Source organism: Schistocerca cancellata, chromosome 5 (genome assembly GCF_023864275.1).
Source record: "Schistocerca cancellata isolate TAMUIC-IGC-003103 chromosome 5, iqSchCanc2.1, whole genome shotgun sequence".
Taxonomy (NCBI): domain Eukaryota; kingdom Metazoa; phylum Arthropoda; class Insecta; order Orthoptera; family Acrididae; genus Schistocerca; species Schistocerca cancellata.
Window position 1 is genome coordinate 323,751,331 of NC_064630.1, and position 15,476 is coordinate 323,766,806.

At 40.2% G+C, this 15,476-nt stretch overlaps 1 protein-coding gene across 1 annotated transcript in view; it reads left to right on the forward strand.

The window, feature by feature from the left end:
• The window catches only part of LOC126188894 (suppressor APC domain-containing protein 2), a 121,283-nt gene that overhangs the window by 82,197 nt on the left and 23,610 nt on the right, over positions 1–15,476 (forward strand). The window contains exon 6 of the mRNA XM_049930582.1: positions 11,230–11,433. Coding sequence (XP_049786539.1) covers positions 11,230–11,433 — 204 coding nt within the window. The remainder of the gene's footprint in view (positions 1–11,229; positions 11,434–15,476) is intronic.

Below are 15,476 nucleotides of genomic sequence, written 5' to 3' on the forward strand. Positions count from 1 at the left end.
TTTGGTTCGAGTCATAAGCTTAGCAGTTAAGCTGCACCAGGTAGCCATTGCTATGTGTCAGTCGCCCCGTCCGTATTTATACGGGTACCCTTCCTTTTTCACGTGCTTCGTCTGGTTTGAATTGATTACTTATTTTTCTTTGATCTGATAAGTGCCGTTCTCTTTGTTATAGGTGTTTACGTCACTCTAAGCTGAAAATGCATTACTGTACTGTCATGCATTGTTTGTCTCATTCTGATAATGAGTGTTTTTGACCTGTCACCGTTCGCGGCATGGCTTGCTTTTGTGCGCGCTACCGCCGCTTACAATTTTAAAAAAAAGAGAGAGGAATCGTCTCATTATCGAAACAATGGCAAGAGACTGCTATTTGTTGTTACTTACACTGCTGCTTTCTTTGGTAATGATCAACAAGAACCAAATAATAAGCTGCGTATGATAGAAGATGTTCTGAACGAGAGTTTAGCGAAAATTTTTCTCCGTTTGAAAATCTTTGCAGACGCCTCTTTAGTACATTATATTCTGCACAGAAATTAGTCATCTTAGATTTAAAAATCTAGTCAATTGCCGTGCTTCAATTCTGACTGTATCACTATTAGGCATAAGAATAATACGAATATAAACATTACATGATATGTATATTCTTCCACATTTGTTGTTGTCTCACTCTAGTTTCGTAGTTTATTAGGCAGACAGGATTTAAATGCGATAGCAGCAAATACGAAAGAATGCATGGCTAAATGTTTATATTCGTATTATTCTTATGGTGAAGAAAATACTGCGTGTGATTCACAATTCATGAAAGTTCCTATTAGCAACCATCTCTTCTGACAGGTAGGAAAAAATTCAGAACGTAGAGTTGGCCATATTGACAAACATCCCTAACAATCTTGCCAGTCGGATTTTCGTAGTACATTGAAATTATGCTACATTCGAAGATGAACAATACGGAATTTGTATTTACTTCGTCGGATAATGTACGGAAATGCAGTGGTTCGAAACTCGGGGCGGAGAAAAAAGCTCGTCTTCCACCTTTTTTAAATTTTTTTACTGATGCAGAGGTTTTGGCGCCAGTATTTATCTCTGTGCCTGCAATGCATGCCCGTGTAGCGCTACACATATTCGAAGGCAGACGTTAGTTGTGGCGGCACCTACCAACATTTTTCAGAACTTCCACTTACTTTGCACTCGATTCTAAGCCGCAGGCGGTTTTTTGGATTACAGGAACCGGAAAAAAAGTGCGGCTTAGATTCGAGTAAATACGGTAGTCACTGGTTGAATGGTGTCATTACTTAGACAATATGGACCTTGGATTGCATCATGCTAGTGTTTGTAGCCCTGTAATTAAAATGACATATCAGTACATTCATTTTGCAAATAGTAAAATAAGGACTGTATTAGAATTAGTAGAAAATTATTAAAAGATTAAAAAATAATAAAAATCTTGGAAGATGCTATATGATATAAACTCTCATTATGAGGTAAGTAGATTGATACTGATTTAATCAATATGGTTTTTGTAGATTTCAGCAACAATCTCTGGATCAGTAGTATCATTACATACACAACATGGACCATGTGTTTTCCTTTTTATGTACTGGGTTACAAACACTAGCTTTTTGTAATCCAAAGTCCACATTTTCTTTGTAATGATGCCAATAATCCAGTGACTTGCTGGAAACTAGCAGAACCATATTGATTATTGTTGGAGTCACAAATGATGGGGGTCGAATTTAGGCTTATTCTGCGTACCTACATCATGCATTCCCTGACAGCCAGTGAGCGTTAAGTAGTGTTCCGAGTGTAATGCTATGATGTCATAGCCACTACAAGCATTAAATGTGATTATAGCGAGCTATTTAGTGAATTTTTAATTCCATTCATTGCCAGTTGTCACTGCTGATGGTGGTGATAAGCAACAAATTCTACATAAGCAAGCAAGAGAAATAATTTGTAGGATCCATCCTTTCTTCAGGCACAAAGCACTTGTATGCGTGCTCTGCAGCTGTCGTGTGGAACCAGAAATAATGCAATACCCGTCTGTGCCCGTATATACCAGTTTATCATCTCCAGTCCACTTCCTTCCTCACCTCCCCTTTCTCCCACCTCCAATTCCAACCCCCTCCCAATCCCCTCAATGTTTCTGTTTTGAAACTACTGGGCTATAAACACTACCCGTTTGGAATCTTAGATCCGTATTGTGTATGTAATCACATTACTGAACCTGTGAGTGTATACTTGATTTTAGCAGAACCACAGGTGTTAAGTTAGTCTGTGTACTAGCTCTATAATGTAAGCATATATATTATATAACCTTTCAGTACTATATAACAATGTTAATGTTTAGTAGCTCTTAATATTTTTTGATAGATTTCTTATGTCATTATATGTAAAAGAAATACATCAGTTTGTCACCTCAAAAAAATATATACAGAACCCATGTGTATGATGTAAGACTGAATTAAGACTGAATTAATATGAAGTAGATGAATATTAATGTTGTGCTGCAGTGTATGATTAGGTACATAATATAGCACACCACTCTACCATTTTTAACAAATAAGGAATAGGATAGATTGCTACTCAGCATAAAGATGGACCATTTTTATGGTGAGTGGCAATCTCTCTTATTCCGTATATTTTTGTTACTCCTACCTGGAGTTTCCATTGTTTAATATACAATTGTTCGTCTAGTCTTTCCCCTCCAACCCTATCTGCTGCACATCCCCCTCTGAACCCTCCCATTCACCCCAGTCCTCCCCTAACCACCCTCATCCCCCACGTCCCCCAACTCCCACATTTTCCAATGTGTCATCATTGGTCTAACCACCTTTCTCCTTACAACCCCCTCCTGCTGTCACCCCTCAATCCCATATCCGTCATTCTACCATCTATTGTCTGTTCCTCCCTTTCTCCCCTACAGTCCCCCTGGCACCCAATGCCCTTTCTCCTGTACAATTCGTCCTCCCTCTCCTCCTATGTTTTGTTGTGGACAAGAATTTTGTGGTGTGTCTGCATTTCACATGGGTCTTGCTAATTGCTGCATATGTATGCTTTTTTATGTAAGTCACCAGGAATCAGATGATTACTGTTTTATAATACAACATGTGTGCTATTATTTTTTTGTATCGTATTTTGTTGTGCATGCAAAAATGTTTATATTTACACTTTGAGAATGGAGTATTGCATTGTGTCTCTATAAGAAGCTGTTATGCGCTTGTATTATAAGGTTGTGGTTAAGCACTTAGCCAACTAAATAATCCCTTTTACTTTCCTTGGTAATGCCTTTGCCGGTCTAAAGATCATGCGGCTACACAGTGGTGTTACTTTGTAACAACCTTTGCCCTTATGTTGACAAATGTTAATGCCAGTTGATGTATGGATGTGGTGAATGTAGGTCACAGCAATGTATAGACTGTCAGAGACACATTAACAGTGTGTTTATTCACTGTACACAATTTCAAACTTATTATGTATCTGACATGTACCCATCCCCTGTAACATGACAACTGGTTTATAAGGCAAGGTATATGTTATTTTGAAAATGTTATGTCATTTAGGCATGCTGAACATTTTGTGACATGGACGTACGGTTCTTAAATTAAGTAATGACTTTTTGATCCTCACATCATGCAGTGCATTGTATGATGTATACATTTTATTAATGGCTATAAAACCAAAATTATGATGGTGTGAAATAAATTATTAATAATTTACTGTCAAATTATGGAAATTTCTTTCAGATACATGATTGTGGTCCCCCACAAAGGAAAAGTTATTAGATGATAACTGGTTTTGGTTGACTAGTAACCATCTTCATATCAATGAAAACAAACAGGAAAATTGCCTTTCAGTGATGTGAAAACATCCTAACACCATTTTAAAAAACATATTTTTTATAAAAAATATTAAAAATAATAATAAACTGCTTTGTTTACACTATAACAGATCCCTAAGTATATTGTTAACCACCATTATGTCTTTAATAAGTGTAAGTTGTCAGTCAGTACCAGAAGGCTTATCAGAGCATGACTGTTAGCATGGTCTCCTGCTTTTGTGACACGACGTGAATGTTAGCATGTAACACCAGTGGGAGACTACACCAACTGTCATACTCACACCAGCCTTCATATACTGACAAGATACACTTAGTACCCATGTTATGGTGATTGACACTTTTGTTTAGGCACCAACTATAGTCAAAGCATGGTAGGTTTTTTAATAGTGTGCATCCAGTGTTCTGCCAAGTTCTTGTTTCCATTGTGTGCTCAATATCTTGATGACCAATCCAGCCGCCTTGTTCAGGTCTGTGAGTTTTGCTGCTATGTGTCTCACTGCCTAAACTCCAGCAAGACTGTGAACTATTGTTGGTCTCGTGCAGTTGTTTATAGCTGAGTTAAATTCCCGACACCCACTATGCCATTTGATGCTCTTTTGTTTTTCAGAACTCTCACTGTAATTTCATGAAAAGCAAATTTTCTCAGCACTTTCCAACTGTGGTATATGTGATGGCCAGTGACATTTTAATCAATCAAGTGCCTGACCCCAAGTGTTACTTAAATTGAAACTATTGTCCCTATTAATTAGGTTTTCTGACAGCTTAATTTCAATAGACTCCTCAACTATACTGTCTCAAAAAATGGACATTTGTACCATGATATTGGTCTTATTGTATTTCATTTCATGATTATATTTGAGGCTGTGCTTGGCAGCAGCTGGTTTACTTGGTTATTTTAGTCAAGTATGTTGCCAATGTTTCTGGCATCTCACCTCAACTGTTTTGATAGTCTGCCGCATGTAAGACATGCCACATTCATGTGGAATGTGATACACACCCAGCCTTCGGAGATCTAGATCATTGTTGACATTACAAATAATATTTTTTATCTTAGTTGAAGAGAGCGAAATACAATAGATGCCATGTTTCCATAGGGCCTATCAGTCCTTCCGGATATTGGGCCAGCTTAAGGTAGATAAGCAATTTTTGGCTGCTCTTCCTTGGTCTCAGTCTTGACCTGTTCCTCAGGTTCTCGATTTTGACTGCGTCACCTGTTCAGTTTGATGATTTTCATCACTCTCTTTACATACACACTAAACTCTCTACAGGTTCTTGGGATTGGGTTGACAATGTGACATGGTCACAAGCAGAATCAATGCAGTTGTTGCCAGAAAGCAAATTTTGATTACTTACAAAAAAGCCATGCCAAGATGCAGAGAGCTGTACTGTAACTAATCTCACTGACAAATGTTTGAATGAGGATACAGTGAAGATACTTGCTAAAGGGCTACATTTCATGCCCACTCCAAAAATGCTACAAATAGCAGATTACATCAGGACTGTGGAGGATATCGTAGCTTCTCTACCGCCAGAAGCAGTAGAAGAGGTTCAGCGCAAAACGTGGAGAGTACTTAGCAAGTTGCCAATGCTAAGATCACACATCTCCGAGGGAGAATGGGTAGTATTGAGAAATCTATGGGAGGACAAGGAAATTGTAGTTCTGCCAGTTGTTTCACTACTGTAAAATCATTTGTATAAGTCCCCACTAACCACCCTGGTCTCTAGCCAGTGGCTATGATATGGAGATCTCTTATACAGGCATTCAGTATAGTGTACTCTCCAGCCACTCCCAAGATCAAATTACACAAATGAACAAACTTAAGACGTAGTGCAATGAGTGCTCTGAAGTGTACATACATTGTTCACTAGTCACTAGAACATGAATGATTGAAACAGCATTGTCAAGGGAAAAAATTAAAGGCATTGTTGAATCTTTTAAGCAATTCCTTCACCATGTTCCCTCAGCTCTTACCAGGAAATCTTTTTAAAAAATTGTTGAATATTTTAAGCAGTTCCTGTATCATTATAAAAGGAGTGATAGCAAACAGGAAGAACAAGGGATAAAATGTGGACAGATCAGTTTTGTGTTAGAAGTCACACTAGGTACAGAGAGAGAATAATCATACATAGAGGGAAACATTCCACGTGGAAAAAATATATCTAAAAAGAAAGATGATGAGACTTACCAAACAAAAGCGCTGGCAGGTCGATAGACACACAAACAAACACAAACATACACACAAAATTCAAGCTTTCACAACAAACGGTTGCTTCGTCAGGAAAGAGGGAAGGAGAGGGAAAGACGAAAGGATGTGGGTTTTAAGGGAGAGGGTAAGGAGTCATTCCAGTCCCGGGAGCGGAAAGACTTGCCTTAGGGGGAAAAAAGGACAGGTATACACTTGCACACACACACACACACACACACATATCCATGCGGATGGATATGTGTGTGTGTGTGTGTGTGTGTGTGTGTGTGTGTGTGTGTGCGCATATACGCGTATATGCAGATGTGTGTGTGTGTGTGTGTGTGTGTGTGTGTGTGTGTGTGTGTGTGATACCTGTCCTTTTTTCCCCCTAAGGCAAGTCTTTCCACTCCCGGGATTGGAATGATTCCTTACCCTCTCCCTTAAAACCCACATCCTTTCGTCTTTCCCTCTCCTTCCCTCTTTCCTGACGAAGCAACCGTTTGTTGTGAAAGCTTGAATTTTGTGTGTATGTTTGTGTTTGTTTGTGTGTCTACCGACCTGCCAGCACTTTTGTTTGGTAAGTCTCATCATCTTTCTTTATGTGCGATTGGACCCATACGGATCACGCAAAGCTTTTCCGATTCAATTTTTTAATTCTCCAAACTTCTCTCATTCTGTCCCCATGAATTCTCTTTCTTTCCTCTGTCCATTTTGTCCCCTGTCTCTTGCAAACTTCATTCTCGGGTTGTACTTTCCAACTATTGATTTTTTGCCTGTATACATTTCTGTTTATAACTTCTGAAGAATTTATTTGTGCATTTGCTAGATCTGTTTTGGTTTCTTTTATCCAGGGTATGGTTTTCAATTTTTCAATGTATATTAAAATTTTGTGGGAGAGTCTGGGTGTTGGGAGTCTGTGGATATGACCGTAAAATTTTAGTCTTCTTTTCCAGATGTCTGCGGCGAGGTTAGATAATTTTTCTGTAGTTTTCCGAGACTGTAACCTGTATCCATCTTCAGTTCTTTTTGGGCCAAGAATCTTTCTGATAATTTTGCGTTCCTCTTTCAGGATGCCTTCCAGGTCGCCTTTTCTATGGAGTGTGAGTGTTTCGCTGGCATATAGTGCTTCGGGCTTAATTACTGTATTGTAGTGTCTTATTTTTGAGTGAATGGAGAGACATTTTTTATTGTAGATGTTGTAGGTTTTCCATTATGCTCTTTTCAGTTTTTGCAGTCTAACTTTTTGTGCAGTTTTCTCTCCCCCTGTGGGTTCTAGGACCTCGCCTAAGTATTTAAAGAATGGAACTCTCTCAATTTGTCCATATTTTGTAGTCAGTTTTTGAGTTCCAATTTTTAAGAAATGAATTTGGTTTTTTGGAAGGAAATTTGTAGCCCAACTTTTTCGGCGCATTCTTTGAGAATGTCGATCTGTTTAATTGCTGTGGTCTCGTTTTCTGCTAGAATGGCCACGTCATCTGCAAATGCCAAGCATGAAATTTTAATACCATCTTTCGATCTTCCTAGTTGTATAGGCTTCCAGTAATTTTGATTCTTCAGTTCTTTTTCCCATTCTCGGATGACTTTGTCGAAGACAAGGTTGAAGAGGAGTGGAGACAAGCCGTCACCTTGTCTGACGCCGGTTTTGATCAGGAAGGGCTCTGATATTTCACCCAGGAATTTTATCTTAGAAGTTGTGTTTGTGAGCGTTTCTTTGATAAGGTTTAGGGTTTTCAGATCGAGTCCTAGCTCCTCAAGGATAGACTATATATATATATATATATATATATATATATATAATGGAGGGAAACGTTCCACGTGGGAAAAATATATTTAAAAGAAAGAAATGTCTGCTTGTGTCTGTGTATATGAGGATGGATATGTGTGTGTGTGCGAGTGTATACCTGTCCTTTTTTCCCTCCTTTTTTCCCCCTAAGGTAAGTCTTTCCGCTCCCGGGATTGGAATGACTCCTTACCCTCTCCCTTAAAACCCAAATCCTTTTGTCTTTCCCTCTCCTTCCCTCTTTCCTGACGAGGCAACCATTGGTTGCGAAAGCTAGATTTTGTGTGTATGTTTGTGTTTGTCTGTGTGTCTATCGACCAGCCAGCGCTTTTGTTTGGTAAGTCTAAATATATATATATATATATATATATATATATATATATATATATATATATATATAGGGAAATATTCCACGTGGGAAAAATATATCTAAAAACAAAGATGATGTCACTTACCAAACGAAAGTACTGGCAGGTCGATAGACACACAAACATACACACAAAATTCAAGCTTTCGCAACCAACGGTTGCTTCATCAGGAAAGAGGGAAGGAGAGGGAAAGACGAAAGGATGTGGGTTTTAAGTGAGAGGGTAAGGAGTCATTCCAATCTCGGGAACAGAAAGACTTACCTTAGGGGGAAAAAGGGACAGGTATACACTCGCACACACACATCCATCCGCACATGCGGTAAGGTAAGTCTTTCCACTCCCGGGATTGGAATGACTGCTTACCCTCTCCCTTAAAACCCACATCATTTCGTCTTTCCCTCTCCTTCCCTCTTTCCTGTTGAAGCAACCATGGGTTGCGAAAGCTTGAAATTTGTGTGTGTGTTTGTGTGTTTTTTATTGTGTCTATCTACCAGCACTTTCTCGCTTGGTAAGTCACAGCATTTTTTATACATTTTCCAATTTCCTATCTTCATTCCTAATGGACAAATTACATAGTCCCCATACTTAGAGATTCAATCATCATCATAATTTACCTGTCCATCAACCCTGCTCATGCATTTCCTGAGTCAGTGACTTTAAATAGGTTAATAAGCAATATTAGATGCATTATATGGTGTTTATTTCAACATCAAATTGCTGTGTGCTAAATTAGTGTCATATTTATCAAGAAGATAATTCATTCCTTTCAGCACACTATTTTTACCCCTTAGAGTTTCCACCTAAATAACTGCCTCCAGAATGTTACCAAATTTGCCACAATCTGGCACTATTGGGATCTTTCACATGTTCATGCACATTATTTTACATTAATCTATGTTTAAGAAGAGCAGCTTTTCAGGACACCAGTGGAAATACATATGACTTTGGGACACATTTCGTACAGTAATCTACTTATATTATTTTCCTTCAGTGAAAAATCTGAAACTTATGTTAACATTATCTGATAATTTTAGTATGCGTGCTGGTTGAGAAATTATAGATCACACACACAGGATCATGTTTTGTTAAGGAAAAGAATTCTTTTAAATTATAATTTGTGAGATACATGTGTAAGACATCCATAAGATTCTGAAAATAGATACAACAATAACTAAAATTACATTTTATGAAACATATATTAAAACATTTAGAGTAGGTTTTAAAACAGTGCCCTGAGGCTCATTACATGTTTGAGAACTTCGTTACATTGATCAACCAACTATGTCGACGATGGTAGCATTATGGATTAAGCTGTAAAATAAATAACTGATTTTGGCAAGAAACTAAGCTCTGGTGTCAATTTGAACATTTACACCTCACTATTGAGATGCTTTCTCCTGCACCATCAAATAAACAAAATGAAGGGAGTCATTAAATCAGGTAAATACACTGATATACTGGGCACATAACATGTCCTGCATGATCCATCCAATGTGTCTCAAAGTCACAGTTAGCAGATAGCTTCAATACTTAAATGTTTGGGGCTCCATAATTTTTCAGCCAGAGGTTGCACATAACAAGTCATACAGTGTGCAGATGATACAGATTTATACGTGAGGTATGTTCAAACTGATTGTCAACTGATCTATTAAATGCACTGGAATATGTACAGCTCTGGATGATATTACCAACCATTCCAGCCCAAATGTTTACAGGAAACCCTAGTCATTAAGATCTAACATCAGTGGCATGTGTGTTCTGTATTCCCAACTATTACTATCTGTACTGCCGATATAAATAGCACATGTAAATTGGTCTTCAGCTCTGAATTATAAATTTGTGTAGAAGGTAGCATCATTTGCAGTTTGGTGAAGAAAATACTACACAGATTCCAAATAAAGTGCAAAAATGAGTGGTTCTATGTCTGTGACATCTGAAAGTAGTACATGTTTGGTTACACTTGTGATAGCAAATGTCACAGAAAATGTGTGCTTGTAGATATGGCACATGATTATGATTGAGCTTGAACAATTCATAATATGTGTTGGATCCAAACTTAACATGGACACAACTTGTGTTTTTGAACCCTTGAGCCTTAAAAGTAGAATGATACTTAATTAAGAGTTGGCTTTATTGTGTTGTGAATCATGACCAATGTGCCTTACTCACACACTTTACTTACAAACAGTGAGCATAAAAGACATGTTCCTTAACAAAAAATTATCTGCTACAAGTGATCTATTGTCCACCATATTGTCCCACCATATATTGGCGTTAGTAGTCCTAACACTTGCACCACTCTTTAAGCTGATGCTGAATCAGAGAATACCACATTTCATTGCATGGTAGCTGTTGTACTGAGCTAAGGTGTCTTTGTGCACAAATTTGTTGAGTAATGTTGCGAGTTTCTCAAAGCTGAAGGATAAAATCAGCAGTACTAGTTTGCTCCAAAAAGTGGACAAAGAGTTGTTACCACAGTTGAAAATTGTATTGTTTTCTTCATCTTTTTCTACTGTTCTCATTGCTTGTATTTTTCTTTTCTGTCAGGACCTGTACAGATGTATGTGTAAATGTACAGTTCGTCATTTGTATTTACAGTGTTTCACCAGAGTTAAAATAATAATAATTATTATTGTTATCATCTCAATGTTGACTTCATCACCATTTTCAGAACTCATATTTGACATACAGAGAGAGAACGTGCAGTTTTAATTTTGCAATAATATCAGTTAAATCAGTCTTTCAATAATTTCTTCTCTGTAGTGCAGAGTTCTCCATTCAGAAACACAAGTACACACACACACACACACTCTCTCTCTCTCTCTCTCTCTCTCTCTCTCTCTCTCTCTCTCTCTCTCTCTCTCTCTCTCTCTCTCCCCCCCCCCCCTTTTTTTGTAACTATATAGTATTTCACACATTGTTCTTTTCTGTAATTTCACGATTCACAGCCTCAGAAACTAGTGTCCTTAATTCAAAATATACACTTTTGGTTCTAGTACTTAAACAGTCATGGGAAAAATGTAAAGCATTTTTTGTATTTTTTTTATTTTACAACTACAGGAACAGTGGACAGAAGCCCAGCAGGAACGTTTAGAACTTCAACGTGCTCGTGTCTTGGAAGTCAATAGGCATCTGGCTACTTTGACAGAGAGCTGGGAACGTGGTGGACTTCCACTTCATATGAATTTGGCAGTTCATCATACAAGCCCACCCTCTCATGATATTTTGGCTCGACTTAAACAACAAAACCATCTTCTGACTGAGGTAAGCTAGTCAACAATTAGTTCCACTCCAGTCCTACTAAATTGAGTTTACATACAAACAGAGAAATTCAAACCAGTGGGGGCATTTGTAAACAAGGTATCCATCCCAAAATATTTGGATTATATTATTAAGACGGCTGCTAAATTCGGTTAAATTCCATGTATGTAATGGATACTTATCTGCCATACACGTGAACTAGGAGTGAGGAGCTTTACTCAGTAGAGCTTCGTCATCGATAAGAATTACCGAGAGTAGCATTTATTGCAATTGTTATCTTTTGGTTCAGACCTGGTTTGCCTTATCCAACACCAAGTGGATTTTCAAACAATGGAAAATCCAGGATGGAATGTAACAATATTAGAGAAGGAAAGTTGCCACTCACCGTATAGCGGATATGCTGAGTCGCGATAGACACAACAAAAAGATTCCCACAATTATAGCTTTCGACCATTAAGGCCTTTGTTGGCAATAGAAACACATACAACTGTGCACACACACACACACTCACACAAATGCAACTTGCACACACGTCTGCAGCGTCAGACAACTGAAACCACAATGTGAGCAGCAGCACCAGTGCATGATGGGAATGGCGACTGGGTGGGGGTAAGGAGGAGGCTGGGGTGGGGAGGGGAGGGGATAGTATGGTGGGAGTGGTGGACAGTGAAGTGCTGCAGTTTAGACGGATGGCAAGAGAGAAGGTGGGGAGTGGGGGGGGGGGGGGGGGGTAAGTAGCAGGAATGAGATAAATAAAAAGAAATTAACTCTTTAACTGCAGAGTACCAGGTAGAAGGACTGGTGGCGCGCATAAACGCGTTCACAGAACACAGGGACAGGTACAAAGGCGGGCGCATTAACACATCCAGAGCAGTTAAAGGATTAAAAGACTGGGTGTGGCGGTGAGATGACGGCTGTGTAGTGCTGGAATGGGAACAAGGAGGGGGCTGGATGGGTGAGGACAGTGACTAATGAAGGTGGAGGGTTACAGGAGCATAAGATGTATTGCAGGGAAAGTTCCCACCTGCACAATTCAGGAAAGCTGGTGTTGCTGGGAAGGATTCATATGGCACAGGCTGTGAAGCAGTCATGAGGGATATCATGTTTGGCAGTGTGTTCAGCAACAGGGTGGTCCACTTGTTTTTTGGCCGCAGTTTGTCGGTTGCCATTCATGTGGACAGACAGTTTGTTGGATGTCATGCCTACATAGTGGTTGCAGCTTAGCTTGTAAATCACATGACTGGTTTCACAGGTAGCCCTGCCTTTGATGGGATAGGTGATGTTAGTGACCAGACTGCAATAGGTGGTGATGGGAGAATGTATGGGACAGGTCTTGCATCTAGGTCTATTAAAGGGATATGAGCCATGAGGTAAGGGAATCGGAGTATGGGTTGTGTAGGGATGGACAAGTATTTTGTGTAGGTTCAGTGGGAGGCGGAATACCACTGTAGGAGGGGTGGGAAGGATAGTGGGCAGGACATTTCTCATTTCAGAGCACAACGAGAGGTAATCGCAACCCTGGCAGAGAATGTAATTCAGTTGCTCCAGTCCCAAATGGTACTGAGTTACGAGGGGAATGCTCTTCTGTGGCCGGACTGTGGGACTTTGGGAGGTGGTGGGAGACTGGAAAGATAAGGCACGGGAGATTTGTTTTTGTACAAGGATGGGAGGATAATTATGGTCTGTGAAGGCTTCAGTGAGGCCCTCGGTATATTTTGAAAGGGACTGCTTGTCACTGCAGATGCGACGACCACAGATGGCTAGGCTGTATGGAAGGGACTTTTGGTATGGAAAGAGTGGCAGCTGTCGAAGTGGAGGTATTGGTGGTGGAGGTCAACATCTAGGAAGGTGGTTTGTTGGGTTGAGTAGGCCCAGGTGAAGCAAATGGAGAAGTTGTTGAGGTTCTGGAGGAATGTGAATAGGGCATCCTCACCTTCAATCCAGATAGCAAAGATGTCATCAGTGAATCTGAACCAGGTGAGGGGTTTAGGATTCTGGGTTTTTAGGAAGGATTTCTCTAGATGGCCCATGGATAGGTTGGCATAGGATGGTGCCATGCGGGTGCCCACAGCCGTAACCGGGATTTGTTTGTAGGTAATGCCTTCAAAGGAGAAGTAATTGTGGGTGAGGATATAGTTGGTCATGGTGACTAGGAAGGAGGCTGTTGGTTTGGAATCCATAGGTAGTATTTGATAGCAGTACGGCCATGAGCATTAGGAATGTTAGTGTACAGGGAGGTGCTATCAATATGAAGAGCAGGGCACCATGTGGTAAAGGGACAGGAACTATGGAGAGTTGATGGAGGAAATGGGTGGTATCTTTTATATAGGAGGATAGGTTCCTGGTAATAGGTTGAAGGTGTTGGTATACGAGAGCAGAGATTCTCTCAGTGGGGGCACAGTAAACGGCCACAATGGGGCATCCTGGTTGGTTGGGTTTCTGGACTTTTTTAGGAAGCATGTAGTAGGTGTGAGTGCGGGGAGTGGTAGGAATAAGTAAAGAAATGGACTCTGGGGAGAGGTTCTGGGATGGGCCTATGGATTTGAGTAGTGACTGGAGATCCTGCTGGATTAATGGAATGAGGTCACTGTGGCAAGGTTTGTAAGTGGAAGTATCTGACACCTGACGGAGTCCTTCCGCCACGTAATCCTTCCGGTTCAAAACAATTGTGGTGGAGCCTTTGTCTGTAGGTAGGATTATAAGGTTGGGATCAGTTTTTAGATGGTGGACTGCGGTTCTTTCTGTGGATATACGGTTAGTTTGCATGTTGAGGGATTTGGGGAATGATGGTGAGGCAAGGTTCAAGGTTAAGAAATTCTGGAAAGTTAACAGGGGGTGGTTTGGAGGCAGTGGGGGTGCATCACAGTTGGATAGAGGAGTGAACTGAGCTAGGCATGGTTCAGTATTGGTCATTTGTTGAGTCTGATTGGTCGGGTTGGCGGCAAAAAAGTGTTTCCTTTGTAGGGACCGGGAGAAGGAGAGAAGGTCTTTAACTAGTCCTGCATCATTGAATTTGGGAGTGGGGCAAAAGGTGAGGCCTTTGGAAAGGACTAATATTAATGTGGGATTAAGGCTTCTGGAAGGAAAGGTTCATGACTGTGTTGTGGGTCTGTTTAGGTTCTGGGTTCTGTGTGGTGGTGGTGGGAGTGAGTTTTGGAGGGTGGGGCTAGTGTAGTAGGTCTGCGAGACAGGGTTTGTCAGATATGAGGAGACATGGGGGAGGTTTGGAGTTGTTGTAGAGGTGGTGGACAGTGGTACTCCCAGGCAGGAATAGGAAGTGAGTAGGATGGAGAGCTTTATGAGGTGGCATTGTGCATGTTGCTCAAGTTCCTGCAGGGCAAGAGTTTCAATGTGTGTTATGGGTTCTAGGAATTTTGGATTACATAGCAGGAGAATTTTGCAGATGGAGAGAAGGTACTGCAAGGAGAATTGGGCTTGGTTGATATGGTTTTGCAGGAATATGTTGGTGAGGGCTAAGGATTGGCAGAATCTGAACAGGTGGAGGTCATTCTGGAAGGACGGGTCGCAACTAGAGATGGGTAATTTGATGGTAAGGCCATTAGGGGGGATTTCAAGAGCCAAGCAACAAAGCAGGAACAGTATGTGGGACTAGGGTCTGGTGAGGGATAAGGAAACTTTTCTGTATTGACGCAGATGGAAGGAGCAATGATCCATGGTGGTGCAAAAAATGAGAAAAATTATGTAAAAAAGTAGAATTACGTCCAATAACTTATGCAGAAATACACCCAAATATGTGTGAAAAATACAAAAAGGACGAAATGGATGCACAAGGGGAAAAACGAGATGAAATCTGAGGAAGACGACATTAGCAGAAGGCGAAAACTCACTAAAATTGACGAGAAGTCACAAGGATGAAAGTAGAGAATAACTAATAATTAATAAATGTATGTACATTACTGTAGATAGCAGGTTTGAGGGCAGATAAGTGTGAAGAAGGGAGATGGCAGATGTGATCGACTGTCCACAGTTCCTGTCCCTTTACCACACGGTGCCATTGTCATCACTATTGATGGCACCTCCCTGTA